The sequence below is a fragment of the Idiotropiscis lumnitzeri genome, chromosome 12 (assembly GCF_059441095.1).
Source record: "Idiotropiscis lumnitzeri isolate Australia: NSW breed Sydney's pygmy pipehorse chromosome 12, RoL_Ilum_1.0, whole genome shotgun sequence".
Taxonomy (NCBI): Eukaryota; Metazoa; Chordata; class Actinopteri; order Syngnathiformes; family Syngnathidae; genus Idiotropiscis; species Idiotropiscis lumnitzeri.
Genome location: NC_142402.1, coordinates 11317531 through 11337168, shown reverse-complemented (window position 1 = coordinate 11337168; position 19638 = coordinate 11317531). Strand labels below are relative to the sequence as shown.

The 19638-nt window shown below is 41.8% G+C and overlaps 1 protein-coding gene across 12 annotated transcripts in view; it reads left to right on the top strand.

The window, feature by feature from the left end:
• The window catches only part of LOC148325912 (receptor-type tyrosine-protein phosphatase F-like), a 204106-nt gene that overhangs the window by 154922 nt on the left and 29546 nt on the right, over positions 1–19638 (top strand). For all 12 annotated transcript variants that reach the window (XM_088310234.1, XM_088310232.1, XM_088310228.1 and 9 more), the window contains 4 exons: positions 465–718; positions 2587–2665; positions 5629–5853; positions 18895–19052. In XM_088310234.1, the coding sequence (XP_088166360.1) occupies positions 465–718; positions 2587–2665; positions 5629–5853; positions 18895–19052 (716 nt within the window). The remainder of the gene's footprint in view (positions 1–464; positions 719–2586; positions 2666–5628; positions 5854–18894; positions 19053–19638) is intronic.

Genomic DNA, 19638 nt, shown 5'->3' with positions numbered 1-19638 from the left:
ACAACGACTGGCAGTGAATGGGTTAAACATATGATGTGGACTTTTTGCACCCACCCCCTCATTTGAACTATTTTTTTTGAAGATGGATTACTTCCATTGTGTTCATTTGTCTTGTGGATGATGACGGTCAATACCTTGCGAAAGGAGTCATTGCTTGCTCCGTCGAAACGGAATGAACGGGAACAAAGTCGCCCTATCAATTTTCTTTTTGTACGTAGCCACTGAACCGCTGGATTATTTCTAGTTGTGTTGATTTGTATTGTGCAAGATTGTTTTTTTATGAATAATTCTGGGTTGGAGTTATCGCATTTATTATATGGCGCCATGGACTATTTTTTTATTTACTTTGTGGATTATTGTACATATTTCTATTATGATTGTTGTCATGAATAAAATTGTGTGCCTGCCCAAGGTCCTGTTTTAGCATTAGTGCACTTTGCTAACCCTCTTTGTCACCCTTCCAGATCCTGTACAACCAGCAGAGCGTGGAGGTGCAAGGCAACCTGAAGCGGAAGCTAATCACACAGCTGCAACCCGACACCGACTACTCGTTCGTGCTGACCAGCCGTGGCAATATCGCCGGGGGTCTGCAGCAGCAGGTGTCCATCCGTACCGCTCCCGACCTCATCAAGACCAAGCCCTTGTACGGCGCCCATCAGGCGCAGGGCGGCAAGATGACCATTAACCTGCCCAAGGTGCTGACCGCCACGCGTGTCAGGTCAGTAGAATGAACGAACGGGTGAACAGCTTTGATTGGTTAAAAATGAAATAAACAAGATACAGGACAGCTTGGCAGTTTTTGGATTGCGGAAGTGTATGTGCGAGGTGGTGAGGAGGTCTGCGATACTTGACTGACTGTTAAATCACAAACTTGGAAGTGGAGCAAGCTGCCTTGGCTGTCAGCGGCAGACGGAGGAAAGTGTGAGAGCCACGCAGCGGGAGACGGATTTTTAAAGTTGCCGACTATATAGAGAAGAGTCTGCTGCTTTATAATAGCATCTTTCATTGTGGGTTTATACAGTCTGTGTGTCTGTTTTTTTTTTTGTTTCTTTGTTTTGTTTCTTTTCTCTACCTTCACTTTGAGCTAAACAAATCATCGACCAAGTGAGCTAGCTACGTTGTTCACCCGAGTAATAGAAGCCAAAGTAGGGCTAATGTTTCAAGTTAAAGATAAAGATGTCCTTTAATAGTCCCACAATGGGGAAATTTGCAGGGTTTCAAACCAGTGGTTGTTTTGTTTTTTTGGTTGTTTTTGTTTTATTTAAAAGAAGTGTATCGAATCAAACAGTTCCACTTTAAGATATATCGAATCGTCTTGTCACATGTACAGCGCTGACTACACCACAAAAGTCGTTGGATCATACCCTCTTGTGGTGATGGGAAAATGAAGCTTCAAATGTGCTTCATGTTGTATTTTTGAGTCCTCTAGATGGCAGTGTTGGAGTAACTAAAGGGTTTAAAAAAATGGCAAGTCAGTGAGCTTTCAGCCCAATGTTGAACAGAGAGTGCCATCTAGAGGAGTCCAAAAATACTACAACTGGTTCATGAAGCAGATTTGAAGCTTCATTTACCCATCACTACCCTCTTGAACTGAGCTGTAAAATGACAAATTGTAATCCCATTGAGTCGAACGTTCAAATCAAAGCGTTGTCGAATCAATTCACACCGCACGTATCGAAAACCGAAATGCACACCTCTGGTGCACTCCTTTTAAAATTTTGTTCAAATTAAATTCGTCATTTGTGGGACTTTTAAAGTTTTGATTTCGTTCGATACTTGCTCGTTAACGTAAACACAAATTGCGAGCACGGATTTTGGGTGCAGGTTCAAGCTCTAATTTCAAATCAGGTTTTTCCACGTCGGGTTCCAAGCCAGGGTTAGGATTTCAAGTTAGTTTCAAGAATTATAGTTACTAATTAGGGCTTAAAGCTTGTCCAGGGCTTTCAAATTAGGGTTTGAAGAAAGGGTTTAGGGTTTCAAATTCGGGCTTCAACTCAGGATCATGCTTTCAAAGCTTTTCTTCAAGTGAGAGTCTAAGTGTTGATTTTTCAGGGCTTCAAGTTTGGGCTTACATCATGTAATTGTCTGATTGCAACATGGTGTGTGGAAGCACACAGAAGTAGAGTTTGACAAAAAATGTAAATGAAACAAAGGTCTGTCTTCCTTGAACATTCATTCTCCAGCTCATTTTATTCTCAGAGCTCTATATCGATCGTCTTCTATTTTTCAGGATCTGTGTGGAACTGAGTCTGTAGATATCAAAAATGCATAGATGCCCTTTTTTTCCCCAACATATTGATTTATTGCAATTGCTAACTGTACTAAAAGCCTCACTTTTGGCTCAATGTAAGGCCTTGCTAATGACAGCAATTAGAGCTTACTCACACGGGGCGTCCTATTAACCTCAGGAGTTCTGTGGATGTCTCGAAGCGGGGACAGTGTGTGAGTGTATTCAGAGTATTTTGTGTGAGTTATGTTATTGTTTGGCAGATTTAGTTTTACTTTGCTGATGTTCGACCTTGTTCTGACCTTCGCCTACATGCTTGTCACCTGATGCCAATGTGTTTTATTTATTTTTTTCTTCAGGTGGTACTATGTTGTAGTTCTGCCCGTGTCCCAGTCGAGCCGGCGTTGGAAGAATCCAGACGAGATGGACCTGGATGAGGTGAGCATCAGCCAGCCGGTGGCCGATTGGCACGTTATGTGTCGGGTGAAAGGTCGCCATTAACTCCGACTGGGCGGGAAGTGTCCGCTTGTTACCAATTATCTTCACCGCTCTCCTGGGCTCGAGCACGGTGGAGGTGATGCGGTGGGGGGTAACTAATTATTGCATGCCAAGTCTGGAGACAGTGCCCATCTGCTCAATACACCGTACCCTGTAAACACAGAATACATAGACACCAACCTGTACAATAGAATTGAAGTCAGTAGGAACAAGTCCACATTATTGCCTATTGCTGGTGTTGGTCAGTTGAGTAATATTGCTCGGTCAAATCGAGCGAGCCACATTATGGTTATTAGTTTTTAAATTTGACAGATCCACATGGGGACTAACCATTCATCAATCCATTATCTGTTCCGCTTCTCCTCACAAGAGTTGCAGGTGCGCTGGAGCCTATCCCAGCTTTCCTTTGGCAGTAGGCGGGTTAAACCCTGAACTGGTTGCCAGCCACTTGCAAGGCACACAAAGAAAAACAAGACTGACCAATGGTATTAATTTGTAAAAAAACAAAATGTAAATCATGTTGCAGAGAGCATGTACACCAGAGCTAACGGCAGTGTTTATAGTTTGTAAAAAAAAAAAAAAAAATGATATAATTAAAATAATTATAAAATGAAAATTAAAATAACCATAAGTCTTAAATATCATTGCAAAATAAATTATTAGAATTTATTTCATGAAAATATTTACAAGTATATGAATAAATAATTAAATATAAAATTCTGATAATATAATAAAATCAATATAAAAAAACTAAATTATTTTGGGAAAATATTTGTGTAATGAAAAATACATTTTCACAATCCCTCAATTGAAAATTAAATGAAACGATAATGCATAAAATGAATTAATAATCCAAAGCAGTAAATGATTATTTATACAATTTATTTTAAATAAATCTTTTTTATATGATTAATAAATGCATGGCACGTGCAGTTAACAAGAATAAATAAAACTTGCTATAAATTGCATAGGCATTATTGCAACATAATGCTTTGCACATGATAACCCTTAAAATAAATCCCGCACTTTCATGAATAAATTAATATTTAGTGTACAAAAATAAATAAAATAACTAATAATTTTAAAATGTAATCAAGCCTTTAAGTATTATATAAAAATATAGATGAAATAAATCCATTAATTGAATGAATAAATATCGAAAGAAATTAATACATCCAATGAAAATACAGACAATCGCTTGAAAGTTATTGAAACATATGTTAAATAATCAGTCCTTTAATTGGATGAATAAAAAACTAAAACTAATGCAACAAATCCTTTGAACATTATCGGAAGAAAAAAATCAAAGTCAAAGTAAAAAACATCCCTTACTGGATAAATAAGATTATATACTGTATGCAAAAATGTATTAAATAAATAAAATAAAAATTAAGGACCTTAATTAAAAATAAAAACCTTAATTATCACAAAATAAAATAACCCATTAATTGAATGAATGAATATATACAACAATGTATAAACAATTAAACAAGAATGCAATAAATCCATTAAATATTAATATAAATTGTGAAATATAGTCAATAGTCAATTAATTTGATAAATAAAGAAATACATGCATAAAAGTAGAATAAATCTTTGTGTAAAATTCTTAAAAATGAAACATTTGGTCATATATTATCGAGCCAACCGTCACTCACATCACAATGTCTTGAATTTGATCAAGAGTGTCTTTAAAAAGTCTCCTTAAACCCGCAAATATCATCGTTTTACATAAAGTCTTCATGACTACTTCATCATTCCTTTTAATAAAGATTTTCCCATCACACGAGGGAATTGAAGCATAACGACAGCGAGAATATTAATAGCAGCGCATTTAAATAAAGTACAAGGCTGGCAGAGAAAGAGAGGGGCCTCCTTGAGTCATTAAACAGCGAGCGGCCCATTGTCTCCTCTCTGCGACATCATCATTTAATAAAGCCGCATCTGGAGCGCCGCTTGACACGAAACAAAATCCTGCCGCCGCAGTGTTCTGCGTTACATTGCAGCTGGCTTACTCACCAAATGCTGTTCTCTTTTGAGACGTTTTAGCCAGTGATCGAGATGTGGCTACATTGCAGTCTGTCGTGTACAGTAAAAGCACAAGGTTACATAGTTCCACTTATTGCCGTTTCAACAACCACCACAGCTGTAACAAAGTGCTGTACACGAAACACAAAACGCAACGATTAAAAAGAAATAATGCTAATAATTGAGAAATAGCAAATACAGCGGGGATAATTAATAGAACCAATAATATTCAGTGAATGCAAAGCTCAAAAGATCAAACAAATCCCTATTTACATACCTGTAGAAATAAATACATGAACAAATCGAATAGAATACTTCCCTTCAATGGGTGCACAAGTGGAGAGATAAAAAAAAAAAAATAATAAGAAAAAATAAATAATAAGAAAATAATACAAATTATTTGCTTATTTGGGAAGTGAATAAATACCCATTCCATTTAAATCCAAAATAAATAATTTGAATCTTGTAATTGGACAAATAAATGAAAACATAAACATAAAAAAAGTCCAAACATAAATACAAAAACTCTGATAACGCAAGGTTATTAATTAATTGAATTGATAAACAAAATTAATTTGAAATTAGTGCAAATTAAATGACTCCCTTAATTTAATAGTTAAATGAATATCAGTCATAAATACGATTTATGTTTGAGTAAAATAATGAAATAAAACATTCTCTTCTCTTTTACAGCTAAAGATAAATCAGCTAAATCCATTTACTTGTCAAAACAGTTTCGAGAAGCCCCATTTTCTGTTCCCGCCGCACAAAGCAAGCTGCATAAAGCTCCATGCTTGAATGAGCTTGGCCTGAAAAACAAACCCACCAATGTCTCTCTCTTCTTATCCAACCAAACAATTCTGTTCTTTTCGCAGCTACTGAAATCGAGCGAAGGCCCCGCGTTGAGGCGACGGCGTCACCTGGACTCGTCCAAGCCGTACATCGCCGCCAAGCTGGCCTCGCTGCCGCCCGCCTTCACACTGGGCGATGAGAAGCGCTATAACGGCTACTACAACAAGCCGCTGACCAGCGGGCAGGAATACGTGTGCTTCGTGCTGGCCGTCCTGCGATACGAAGGCACCGACAGCGCCTCCAATTACGTAAGTCGCACCCGCGCACATTTGATGGATCAACCCTTAAGACCACATTTTTGTTTTGAAGGTGCTGACCAAATTCAACCAGTATTTAGCCATCTCAACTACCGTTCACCTAAATTGGCCTAAAGTGACAGAAAAAAAAAAAACACGTTTGTTCCTTGCAACTAGGATCAAGCAATTCAAATTTAACTAATTAAGCGCAGAATTGATCGCGATGAATACCATTTTTCAAAGCTTGTAACAGATATTTCCTTCATTAAACTCTTGGAATTAATACAAAAAAACTTTTTTTTTAGTATATGTGGAGTCAGAGACTGTTCTAATAGCTTCTTCGATCCGTAAATATGATTTTTTTCCTGTAAAATACAACTGTTGGAGTGAGGGAGAGAGAGAGAGAGTCATTAATACTTCAATATATACCTCACTGTATAATTCACGTGGAAGTATCTTTTCAGAATATTTTTTGGACAATTCTTGTTGTTGGGGCCAAACGAGGACATTCAAATGACCTGTTAAGGGTTAAGCACCGACTGTTCCGATCAGTACCCCGATGATAAATCCTAAATGCTTTGCAGTTTAGCCGAACACAACTTGATGACATTTATGACAGTGTTAGTAGAAATAGTTTTTCAATTTCAGTCCTAAAGCCTCCTCTTCACCTCGACAAATTAAAAAGGAGTCGGCCCCGCGCCTGCTCGCCACTCCTCGCGTCTGACAAACTATTTAAGTTTATCGCCCATCCCCAGGCTCTAAGTACGCCACCGCTAAAGCGTGTCCAGAATAGGCGGCAATGGAGAGCCAAATCGCGCTTGTTTTTATTGCCACTTAGCCTTTAATACAGCCGCTTCTAAAAGTCATTGCGGCTTGTCCCTCTAAGTCCCACCCCTTCACCGCCCACTACCCCTCCCTCCCCACAGCCCACCCCCATCTGGCCCCGTTGAGTCCTGGGAGATGTGGCTTTTCGCAAAGCTCCTTACAATACTTAGAAACAAGACGCTTTGGCTTTTTAAGTGGACGCATCAAAAAGAGCGCTCGCACACGCTCCCCAGGCCCTCCACGGGACGGTCAGCAGTCGACTTGACTCTGGGAAGAATGAGAGCCGCCGATTGCTTTGGGCTGCCGCTCGGCTCCTCGCATGCATATTTAGCAGACGCCGCCGCCCCCCTAGTGAGCGAGTGCAAATCAGGGCTTGTTGCAAATTTTTCAGTAAAGCATAGTACGGGTATCACAATACGTTTTGGTACATAACTCTCCTTCATTTTTAGGGTTTTGGTTCCCATTGGGTCTAATTGAGGATAGAACTCCGTCTTGAGATAATGTATCGAATCACTTTGATATTTGGAAACCAAGCGACGAGTCCACTTAGCCGCGTGGTAGTCCGTCCGAATGGTGTCGCCATACGACTTTGAACACTTTCATCTGCAAATGCGAGGAAAAACCCCACAGAGCCTTGACAATCCGCATGTATTCGCCAATTTCTTCCATCCATCTCCTCTCTGCCTTTTCTCCGGGTCTCTTTCACCACCGTGACGAGAGCAGAGGAGATTGATTAGCACAGCTGGAGTTAAGAGGCAGAAGAGGGCCCGGTCACGGGGGCCCTAGGGAGGCTGTAAAGCAGGCCAGATTCCCTTGAAATGCTGCTTTAAATATCCCTTAGGCCCCCCCTCCTCGCCTGTAATCCCCCCCCCACTGTGAGAAGGGGAAAGAAAGGTGTGTCCGAGGCTATGGCGGCCAAGAAGCGACACGCTTAAATTCGAAGACGATTCTTGTCAGCTGAATCAACGTCGTTACTTTGATCGTACTTGTTTCATCACGTTAAATGTTGATTTCAACAGAGATTTAATCTTAATTTCAATCTAAATTCTAAAGTGATATCTTGATTTTGTGTAATGAACAACAAAAGTGTCAAAACTGCAAAACTGGAGCCAGTCTCTGGTGCTTTGTGTTAAATAAAAGTGCTTCGGATGAAGTCGGTTGAATGAAAGTACGGATTAGAGTTGATTTCAGCATAAACTATAAAATGTCAGCTTCTGGTGTTGTTACTCTGTTTTAGTAAACCCGAGTGCTGGCAACCATGAATTAAGTAAAGTGCTAATTAATATTAATTTCAATGCGAAACAGAAAAGAGCATCATGATGATTGTGCAAATGAAGAAGAAAGACTAAAAACTCCATCAAAAACGGATCCAGTCTCTGTTACTTTGTTTTAATTAACTGAGTGACGACAACCGTGGACTAATTAAGGTGCCAATTAATGTTGATTTTAATCTAAAAGGTAAAAATGCAAATGAGAGCGCAAAGTCATAATGGCATCCCAAGTGCCTGTTACTTTTCTTAAATGTGCCAACAAATGTGGTTTAAGTCTGTTCTGTTCTGTTCATCACGTTGGATAAATGTTTATTACAATTTAAAAAAAAAATAGTTGAACAGCCTTCCGTCGCTACTTTGTTTTAATAAACCCCCAAAACATTCATTGGGACTACATATTAAGGTTAATTACAATGCAAATTGTGAAGTAACATCAAGAGATTTATGCAAAAGAAGAATATAGTCAACAACACCGTTCAGGATGGAGCTGGTCGCCATTTCTTTATGTTAATGATACCATTGAATATGTATATGTTTCAGTGTAAAATATAGGGATGGGCGAGTACCGCACAGGTGTCAAACTCTGGTCCTGGAGTGGGGCTATATTTTGACACCTGTGTTTTAAGGTATTGGGTACTCGTTGAGGCTGCTGATACTAGCAACCAATATTCAAAGTAAACAAAAAAAATCTGACATCCCGTAGGTCAGGGGTGGGCAAGCTTTTTGTGTGTCGGGCCACAATGGGTTGTAAAATTTGACAGAGGGGCCGGACCAGGAGCAGATGGATGGAGTGTTTTGCTAACCTTACCTCATCTGAGAAAAAAAAAATACATATAATTTTAAATGAAAGTGAACAAAAGCATTACAACAAAATATACGTCTCTGAAAAACCAGAGTATTTAGGAAATAAAACATTAACAAGGTTTATTCGTTTAATTTTTTTCAAGTTCGGCGGGCCGGATTAAAACATTTAACGGGCCGCATGTGGCCCCCGGGCCGTAGCTTGCCCACACCTGCAGTAGGTCCTCCCCAGCAGTAGCATCGGCAAATCATTAACTGCGTCAAAAAAAAAAAAAAAAAGAAGTCTTTGTTCATAGTTTTCTTGTCATTGTGTACTTAAAGTATCGGTACTGTGGTATCGGTGTTAAGAAAAGTGGTATCAGACTGCCGTAGTAAAATATATTATCAAAGAAGCTGTCTTTGCTTCATTATTTTAAAGAACATAAATCAAAAATTCCAATTAAATTTGATTTCAATATAAAATCTGGAGTAACATCCTGCGCTTTATATCTTTGACCTCATCCTGTCAAAGGTGGAGCCAGTTGCATTACATTTGGCACATTGAATTGCTCGAAATGAATGTAATAGGTTGGGTGTGACATTAAGTCACCAGTGCATTTTAAAAAAAAAAATGGAGCCAAATGACTTTGTTCTAATAAAAGTGCAATCAAACTTGGATTAAGTCAGTTGAGGACATTTGAAATGAATGATCTTTGTGTTTGCGTACAACACAAAGACCGTGGAAAAATCGTGCCACGCGTGCTTTTTCTAAACAAAATGCTGTCAACGTTGGATTTAGTCAGGTGAGAAAACCCAACGGTGTAAACAGGGGATCAAAGTACAGACGAATGTTGATTTAAATGTTCCAAATGAATCGTAGCCTGGCTGGCTTCCTGTGTTTTAATCAAGGGAGACCCGGGGAAGGACGAGCGAAAGCTGTGACTGAGGCTGTAGTGCAAGCTGCGATACGCCCGACTTGGAACGGGATGCTCGCCGGCTGTCCCCCTCGCCGCTCGACGCCTGTCAGACACACTCGGCTGCGTTTAATGGGATTCAATATCTGTGTCTTTCTCTGCCAACCGCCCTTAACGGTGCAGCGTCCCTCCAACTTAAATGGCTCGCTTCAATCGCAGACAATTAGCCGCGACAAACAGCAAGCTTCTTGACAGTTTAGCTAATGTCCTCGGCCCACCTCGAAAGATTTTGTCACCTAGGAATTCTAGCACTTTATGCTCATGTGATTAATATCGGGATAGCGTCAATATATCAGCAGCGTCACATGCACTCGACAGGATACTGCAATACTTTGCCAGTATTGTGAGATGGCAATTTACACGATATTGGATGAAATACGTATCTTGATATCCGTGTGACTGAGGGCAAATTTGTCAACACACCTAATGGCCAATGAAAGGCTTGCTGAAGTAAACAAGGAAATACTTGAAAAAAGATGTTGATTCAATGGCAGTTTATGTTGCTCCAAAAGGTGGAAGTACTTTTCAGCACGGGTGGTGCCTTCGTAGATACTGGCTTTTGAACATTGCGCTGATAAAAATCCTAATTCTACACGACATCTATGATTTGTAAAAACTGTTTGAAATGTGGACTCGTCAGACCACAGCACACTTTTCCCACACTCAGACACAGAGAAACCGGCAGCCAGCATTTTTGGAACCATTTGCCGGCATCCCAAAAAAAAAAACAACCCCCCCCTCTAAAAAAAAAACCTGCTTTTTGACTATTTTAACGAATTTACTTTTGTAGTGTATTAATTTTAATGTTGGTTTGAATGTTTTTTTTTTACATTTTATTTCCTTTTACACCATTCCCCAACTTTATTGAAATTGAGATTTGTAGAACAAAGGCAATCGTACTCACTTTGTTTTAATGAATAAAAAAAAGTTCCAACAACCTAATATTAAGCCAAATGAGAAAATCCGACACTTTAAACATGGAATCATCCTACAAATTAACAATGAACCTGTTGTTGTTTTTTTCTTCTTCTAATCAACCCTAAGCGCACACAACTCGATGAAATTGTGTGATTTTTTTTTTCGATAAATAAACACAAATAATTCCTCGCTTACAAAAAAAGACCTTTGCGTGCATTTGAGCATGTTTTTTTTAAATATTTAACTTACGACCACAATAGCCACCCCTAAAATTCCACGTGTGGTTGCGTGAGTCACGCGGCTTGGGATTAGCGAAAGTCATTACTCATAATGGCTCTACACTTAAATTAATTATATCTGGAGTCGGACTGGAACTGGCATTGAAAATGAGATTATTTTTCCCCGGCAGAACAGAAGCAGAACTACAGAGCTTGTCCTTTCACTGAACCGTCAGTCCAAATCTTTGACAAAAAAAAAAAAAAAAAAAATCTGTATGTTGCTGCATAACTGCGTCAAAACTCAACTCACACAGAATTTGCTTTTCCTCGCCTTCAAAAGACGGTGAAAAGACTAATAACGATATACGCTGTACTGTAAGCGCACTTGATCATTGCACTTGTCCTGGCGCGTAGCGGAGGTGGTGATTACGGGGCGGCTTTCGCTGATTGCATCACAGAAGCCCCTTGCTGCGCTCTGCAAGCGACTCAGCAGGCATATGTTGACATAAAAACAACTCGTTATAGGACTCGATAAACGACGTCACCCCCCCCCCCTCCCCTCGCCGCCACCCAGACGAGGATCAAAGGGCAGCGCCCGAGTTTTAAGAAGCCTTCTTCTATCAACGGCTGTGAGCAGCCAAGCTTGTAGGGGACGGGAAAGTGGGGAAGGAAGGACGCAAGGAAGGAAGAGGCAGTAGTGCGCCTTCACGTCGCCCCAGAACCTGAGGCGGATAAACAAGCCTGGGGAAGTGTGAAATGGGATGATAGATGCTGCTGTGTATAAACAGTATCATTTAATGCGAGAGGCGCGCGAGGGAGGGGAGCTAGCATGAAATACTGTGTGATGTGCCGCAAAGAGGGCGGGCAAAAAGAGGGAGGCCTCTCATCCTGCACAGTCTACGATGAGAAGTGCAAGCACGGGAGACTGTCGGAACATTCCTTGTGCTTATTAATGTGTTATGCACTATATCAAAAATACGAATGCACAATTATTCACGGTTCATAGGAGCTTAGCCCTGACACGAAGAATGATAAACCATGAGTAATTCACCCCCACTAAAAAAAAAATTTTGGAATTACCTCTAGTAATAATTATAAATATACCTCAAACTATCAGCCTAAACTATAAAAACTAATTTTATAAAAATAAATGGCTTAACGATGTGATTTTCAATGATTTCCATATGTGCATGCAGTAAAGTTCTCCGTAACCTTTGCAAACAGCCGAGGCTAGATACGGATACACATACGGAAATCGTCTCTCTGTGGAGACGCGCAGTGCGCGACGTTAAACCTTATCGAGAGGTAGCCCCATGACCCAGCTTTGGTGACCCTGTCACAACCGATACACCAGCCGTTAAGAAAATTTTGGTCGATCGCATCAAGTGAATAAACGAAAAAATATTTGAATCTAGAAGTTTGCATGGAATGTGTTGGCCCCACACGTTGCAATCCTGGCCCAGGGCCATTGGGCCACTGATCATGCCAGACTCACTTTAGCGTGCTTCCTTGACACCAATTACTGTACCCCTCTTCCGTTTCCAAAAGGCTTTCTCAGCATTTTAAGGCGAGCACAAAAACCTTTGTGAATAGTAACCGTGAATGTGCGGGAGATTACTGTACAATATCAAGCTCATATCACCCACGCTTCGTGCTTTAGTGAAGTCAAGGTCTTGCTTTTGGCTTCCTTTAACCTCCAGAGATCTGGTCAATAGATGCCTCGCCCTTTACAACGCGTTACTACCCTTTGGAGAGGTGATTTCAATTTCCTCACTCTCAACAGAGCTGACTCACCTCAAAGAAATCGGTTGTTGGAAAAGTAAAAGAGACTGATCCCGGTCTGTGTTGTGGTAAGAGGTCATTACCGCAATGCACGGCGTCTGGAGAGCAGACGTGGCATCTGTAAAGCTGACGTCCGCGGCATATTCCGAAAGGAAAATGTGGGATGCGGCGCGAAACCTGCGAAACATTTTCAACGATGACATGAAAAGAATGAGGGATTTCCTCTCCGACCCAGCTCGCAATGCTCAGATGAAAGGCAGAGGGTGGAGGACGTTGCTGTTTGTTTGAGATGAGTGAAAGCGAAAGAATTGCCGACTTTTCTGATGTGTCGCAGTATCGTTCCCACAAAGAAGTGCCTTGGTGGCCTAATTCAGCTTTGAGCTCTACATTAATCATTTTAAAGCAGAAACAAACGCTTGCACAAACAGTATCGAGGGGATTTGGAGAATAGTGTGCGTATTCGTCTTTCTAAAAGTTTGCGGAGAATGTTTTTAATTAGAGCGGTGGATATTTAGACTTTGGTATCAGTTGGTGGGGGGTGTTGTGAACCAGTTTTCCAATCTACCAATCAGGAATAGGAGGTTGAAGCTGACCCTCAAATTTGCTGGCGCATAAAGACACTTCAGAATTGTGTCAGGTGGAACACCTCGGTGTTGATGTACAGCGGGAAATCCGTACCTGGGTGGTTCTAAAGTCGTTACAGAAACTGCTGCCCCTTTCACACAATCAATCAAGTTGACATTTTCCCAGTTTGTACCGATGTGAGAAAGGGGGATTCCGTTGATCCCCAACATTGCGGGGAATCAGTGGTGTAACATGGAATCGCACCTATGTTTCAAAGTATAGTGCGAAGTCAAGACCAGAGTGCTAACAAAGGAATATTAGTCACATAATAACAGCAGCCCTTAAACCAGGTGTGGGCAAACTACGGCCCGGGGGCCACATGCAGCCTGTTAAATGTTTTAATACGGCCTGCCGAACTTGGGAAAAAAATGTAAATGAATCAACCTTGTTAATGTTTTATTTTCAAAATCCTGTGGTGTGCCAAAGACAGATATTTTGTTGTAATGCTTTTGTTCACTTTCATTTAAAATTAAATGTTTGTTTTTTTTCTCTGATGAGGTGAGGTTACCAAAACACTCCATCCATCTGCTCCTGGTCCGGCGCCTCTGTCAAATTTTCGAACCCATTGTGGCCCACCCCTGCCTTAAACCATGGCCGTTGAAGTCCAGTTTCAGTTTTCCATCCTCCTATGTGAATGATAAGTGTTGAGCCTCTCACACTGACCAGTTTAAGCCAGTTTTTTCCTGGCTCGTTATCTTGTGTGTAAGGCAATGATGCGGCAAGGCGGGATGTGGCCGTTGAAGTTGACCCGCGAATTTGCGGTCTTTGGACGTAGTATCAGAAGCAGAACATGCACGGCTATAGCAGGCAGTTGTTTTTGGCACCCAATACTCACTGGCCATGCTCCCTTTGTGTTGAAAACGATTGTTGCTGGCATAGACCATGCCATGGAATAAATTATCGGAATGTGTCAAGCTGCAACGGCCGTGTGAACGTGCACTTTGGCGTGTTCTGTTTGAAAGGCGCGGGAGAACAAATGCGGTCCCTCCCGAGGCTCTGCGCCTCGGGTGTCCAGTGTGGAAGGGGTACACGATCATTCTCCAACTTCCCCTCGCCTCCCTTTCCCACTGTGTCACGCTCAGATGAGGAGCGGAGCGTGGGCTTCCTCAGGGGGAGGGAGCAAGAGACACATAATGGTTGTCTTTGCATGTGTGTGTTTGTTTCCGCAGCCGCACGCCCCCCTGCGGCTTTTTTAAGCCACTTTGGGAAAGACAAGAGGCTCGCAGGGTCAACAGCAAGTCGAAACAAATGTGTTGGTATTTTTCCCTGCGCATTTTGGATTGGGAGCTCCAGGGATGAGGTGGGGTAGGGGGATTGGAGGAAGGGGGGGGGGTTATATAGCCCAAGGGCCAGATCACAGACTGGATATAGTGCAAGTAGCAGAACATCTCTTACTCTCGTTGTCTCCTTGCTTGCTGCCAGCTTTCATCAGCTGCCCGTTCAGTGTGGGAGTTATTACTTGCGGCTGCAAACTCCACCAATGTTTCATGCATGCTATTATACGGTCATCTATAAATCTCTAAAAAGCTACGTTAGCACTTCCTCGAATTCATTTGAACGGACAAAGAAGTATTTGTGGCTTCTACTCTGATTAGCACTTTCTCTTCACCCACCGAGGTCAACTAAAATGCTAATAACACAGTTTCTCATTTCGTGACCTGCACTGATGAACCCCTTTCACACAGCCCGCGGAAGCCCAGATCGTTTTTTTTTCGTCGCATGTACCTCCACTGCCATCAATGTCAACCATCTAATTATTGAAAATCAGACTTCAGGCTTGATATCATGCCTTGCTGGGTTCCGTGTGAAAGTCAAATTCCCATAAATTGCGTACCATATGACACAGATATGCCCCTTTCACGGCTTTCCACCCCCCGATGTCACTGTTACGTGACAAAAGAACGGGCACAATATGAAGACAACCCTAAAATTCTCCAGCTGCTGAGATAGTACCAGAGATGTTACCAAGCTAGAACAAGTGTGTGGAGTGGAAACAAGGCAATAAGTCTTTGTCCAATCACAAATCAAAATTTTTCAGACACTTGAAGATGACTTGTCAAAATTCCCGTCAAGCAGGTTCCTTTTGAAGACCATCTGTCTTTGTTCTGTCATGAACAAAATGTTTCACATCAGAAGATAAGTTGTCAGGTTCCGGTTAAGACAAGCCAATTTGTCTCCGTCTTGTCACAAACAAAAAGATTCCCACCCTTGAAGATGATTTCCAGGTCCAAGAAGACAATTCGACTTGAGCCCAAGTTTCATATACTTGAAGATAAGTTGTCAATTTTCAGTTAAGCTGCATCCTCACAAAGACAATTAACCTGTCACGGACACACCAGATGAGACTTTGTCTTGCCGTAAAAACGAGATGCACAAGAAGGTCTTTCCCATTCTGAGTGGGGTCCCGAGGTTCCGATTATCTTCAGAAACAAAAGCGCAATGACACACCAACAGAGGGCTTCCGGGTAGCATGATCGTGGGAAAAAAACTTTTTTTTTAACTACCCCTGTGGCGTAACAAATGACTGCAGCTGTGCTTTTAGACAGGGAACTCGCAAAGGAAAGCCGTTGCAAAACAGAAGTGTCACGGCAGAGGACTTGAGATCATCCAATTGAACGGCACTCAAATCTGATAAAAGCCTGCTCACACAGCAACTCCATTGAGAGGCATCAAAATGAAATGACCGTCGTGGAGTCGCACATGTTCCGCTTCTTGGACCTGGCGACAATAAAAGAGACCTGCTTTTTTTTTTTTTTTTAATTAGTTTATTTATTTATTATATTGTTTAGTTTTTTTTACATTCCATATCGGCAAGCGTTTCAGCTCATTGGCGTGTAGCTTGTAAACAAGAAGGCCATGGCGGCGCTGCTAAACTTTTCTACGCGACTCAGTCATATAAATCCAATCAACATTTCGCAGCGTTAAATGCTGTGATCTCATTCCCACTTTATGGTTCGACTTGCAAATGCCTCGCAGTAATTACGCTGCCACTCAAAAGCCTTCAAGCGCCTTCTCAGTCCAAAGCAACTCAATGTCTTTGCACAACATTGCAATTGCTCATTTTGCGATCAGAGGCGTTTACTCAATTGCAGCCGAGAACGGCAAGAGACGAATATGGGTGAGGCACATACATGGATTACTTCTAGAGGACGGGGGTCATACGAGGTCCTACTTACTTTGTGCCTGTGATACTGCCTGCGAAGAAGCTTGGTTACTGAGCAACATGAATTTTGAAATACATGTCTATCATGAGTGCATGATGAAAAATTATTTTGTTATTTTCCTCATACCAACATTTAGTAGGTGTGTCCATCACGTAGTTCCACAAAAATGACTCTTTTTCTTTCCATGCAGCCCTTAAAATCAAACTATTTATTTTAAAAAATTCATCCCAGAAAGTGAGTTTCATGAACTTTGTGCAGCATGTTTGAGTCGATCCACAAAAACGTCTCAAGAACACATGTCTGAAAAGAACCAGGAAGTCAGATTTTTTTGCTTTGAAGCAGCCATTTTTTGGTCCGAAATGCCATTTGGTAGGATCACACATGATTTTTTTTTTTTTTTTAATTCAGGTCAATCGCAGGGCACACGTAGACAAACCATTTGCACTCACAAACACACCTTGAGACAATTTAGAGTGTCCAATCAACCTACCATGCATGTTTTTGGAATGTGGGAGGAAAGTGGAGTACGCGGAGAAAAACAACATGCAAACTCCACACAGGGAGGCCGGAGCCGGAATCGAACCTACAACCTTTGCAATGTGCGGCCATTGTGCTAACCAAGTCATCCACCGTGCCGCCTCGATCCAGGAATAATTGAAAACATAATTTCCGACACATTTTAGCCGACTGCAACACAATTTGAACATTCTATATAGTACTGGAGGAATGGGCAACGCTAAATCGTGACGGACTTCAATTTCCATTACTGGCAGTGAAATTTGATGACTTTGCATAAAACACGCACTTCCAATTCCTATGAGACCAGTGCTTGCACAAGCATCTGTGGCCCACCCTGAAAAGGCGCCCTCTATTGGCAGAAATGTGCTATTGCAAATACAGGTTCATGAATTCAGTCGCGTCCTTCCAGTGTTTTTGTCACCTTTTCACTTTCACACTTGACTTCCCTCGTGTGCATGTATCCACATTTTCACTCGCGCAACTCACACACCCGCTGAGGCCGCTTCCCCTGCTCAAGTTGCGATAACAGAAGTTTATATACGACTTTGAGCCCATCTCGGTTTATCTTTCCAATTAATATCAGTCTTTGTGCCGCAGCGCGGGCCGCTGTGCCGCTAATGATGCGGATTACCGCCGCCTGCCGGTGCCACCGCACGCTGGGACCCCGATTCCCCCACCCGCCAGGGCCCGCGATCTGTCACCCGTGGCCCTCCTCTCTTCCCAAACGGCGTCCCCACGTCACCGTGCAATGAGCAGCACGCTGAGCTCTAATGATGAGAAGCTTTGCCGCGCTCTCGTCTGTCGCGTCGCTCTCCTGCTGTATCTCCGGCTCACACCTTTGCCCCTTTGCCTCATCTTCCTCTTTCTCGCCGTCATTTGAAGACGAAGGACCAGGGAGGGGGCGATGTCTCATTTACACGCCCCTGTCGCCGTTCTCCACCCTCACCTCTCTCTCTCGCTCTCTCTTTCTCTCTCTCGCCTGGCTCAACCATCATGCCGCGCACACTAATGAAGGAGAGGCGATGCCCCCCATTTATCCTTAGCGGAACCCGGAGGAAGGGGGGGGGGCATTTTTCTGCCTCCCCTTGCTCACCCTGCCCAAGTCTCATCAAGCTGGCTTGGATCATTCCGATGTGACGCGGTGGAAAAAAGCACATGCTACTAAGACGAGTTTCTGTTTAGGGTTAGCTTGTAAATTTCCATTTTTTTCACCTTGCTCAACCATCCTCTCGTGACTTCGAGTCATCGTAGACCTTTTCATAGTGACGTCACTCACACGTTCTTCCAAGTGGCAAAATGAGTAAACCAACCCTTTTATGTCATTTGCCCAAAGAAGGGGGGTTGCGAAAATGGGGTAAATGGCTTCAATTATTGGTTTGGTCTTTTTCTCTCTCGTCGTAGTTTGAATGTGTGATCCATCATTCAAAATGAAGATGTTAGCTGAGGTAAATTGCTGGAGAAGAAATGCCAGTCGAAAGTAGTGATTGGTGTCAATGAAGTATTGAAAGGATATGTATCGACGAGGGTAGTGCTCATTTTAGCCTGGGTTGTTAGTGAAAGTTCCACAGCATCTGTACCACAGTGTGCATTATTTCAAAGTCAAATGATCTGTTAGCAAATTATTTTTAAGGGTAAAGTTGTGAGATAAATTTGAAACCTCAATAAACTATGTACAGGTTACACGATTAACAATGGGTAACATTTTGAGGTGGGGCGTCAATTATCCACATCCCCCGTAACTATCACGGAATCGGAAAAGATGAGTTTGGACCACAAATCATATTTTTCTTACTGGAGGACGTAGTGGATGCACTGGAACTCGAGTTCCACTATGCTTGCCGCAAATGTCAGACAGAGCGAAATATTTTGCCGTAGTGTGGATGTAGTTCAAATTCCCACCGCTGATGTCACGTTATCCTTTTTTATGCAACAAATCTCTGACTATTCTGAACTCTTGCAATTGTTTTCTCTCCAACAGATGACATTTTCAGCCAGTCCGTATTCCGACCTCATCCAGGTCACCTCGCAGTCGCTGGCTCAGGGTGCGGAGCAGACGGAAATGCTGTGGGTGATGGGCCCCGTGTTTGCCGTGGTGCTCATCATCAGTGTGGTCATCGCCATCCTGCTCTTTAAAAAGTAAGTGGCTCGCTTCATGTTTGTGTGCGTAAGTAAGATGTGATCTCCACTTCTTGAAAGACCCAACATGCTTATTGTCATGCTTAATTCATCGGATCGTTGCAGAGTCATCAAACGTGATTGCATGATTTGTAACGGAACTAAAATGTTTGCTGTTTTTTTTGTGTCAATCCTAATACTTTTTAGGCAGCATATTCAAAGTGTTTCATATTTTTTCTGAACAAACCTGGATGTCATGCTTCTCTTTTATCGGGCACAGGAATTCTTTTTTAGTCTGCAGACTAGTGATTTAAACAGCAATACAAAACACCACAAAGGTCACCAATGTCGAAAATTGTCACTCCGTCAAAAGCTGCTGTAAAAAAAATAAATAAATCATTATCATTTCCTTTCACTGTATTTTAACCTAGAGATGAAGAAATTATTAATCACGATTATTTTGTAATAATGGAAGTAACGTTTTTGTTTTTTTTTTCGGAACAAAAAAAAATGAATGTATACAATATTATCCATCCATTATCCAAGCCGCTTATCCTCATGAAGGCGGGTGTGCTGGAGTCTATCCCATCAGTCTTCGGGCAGTGGG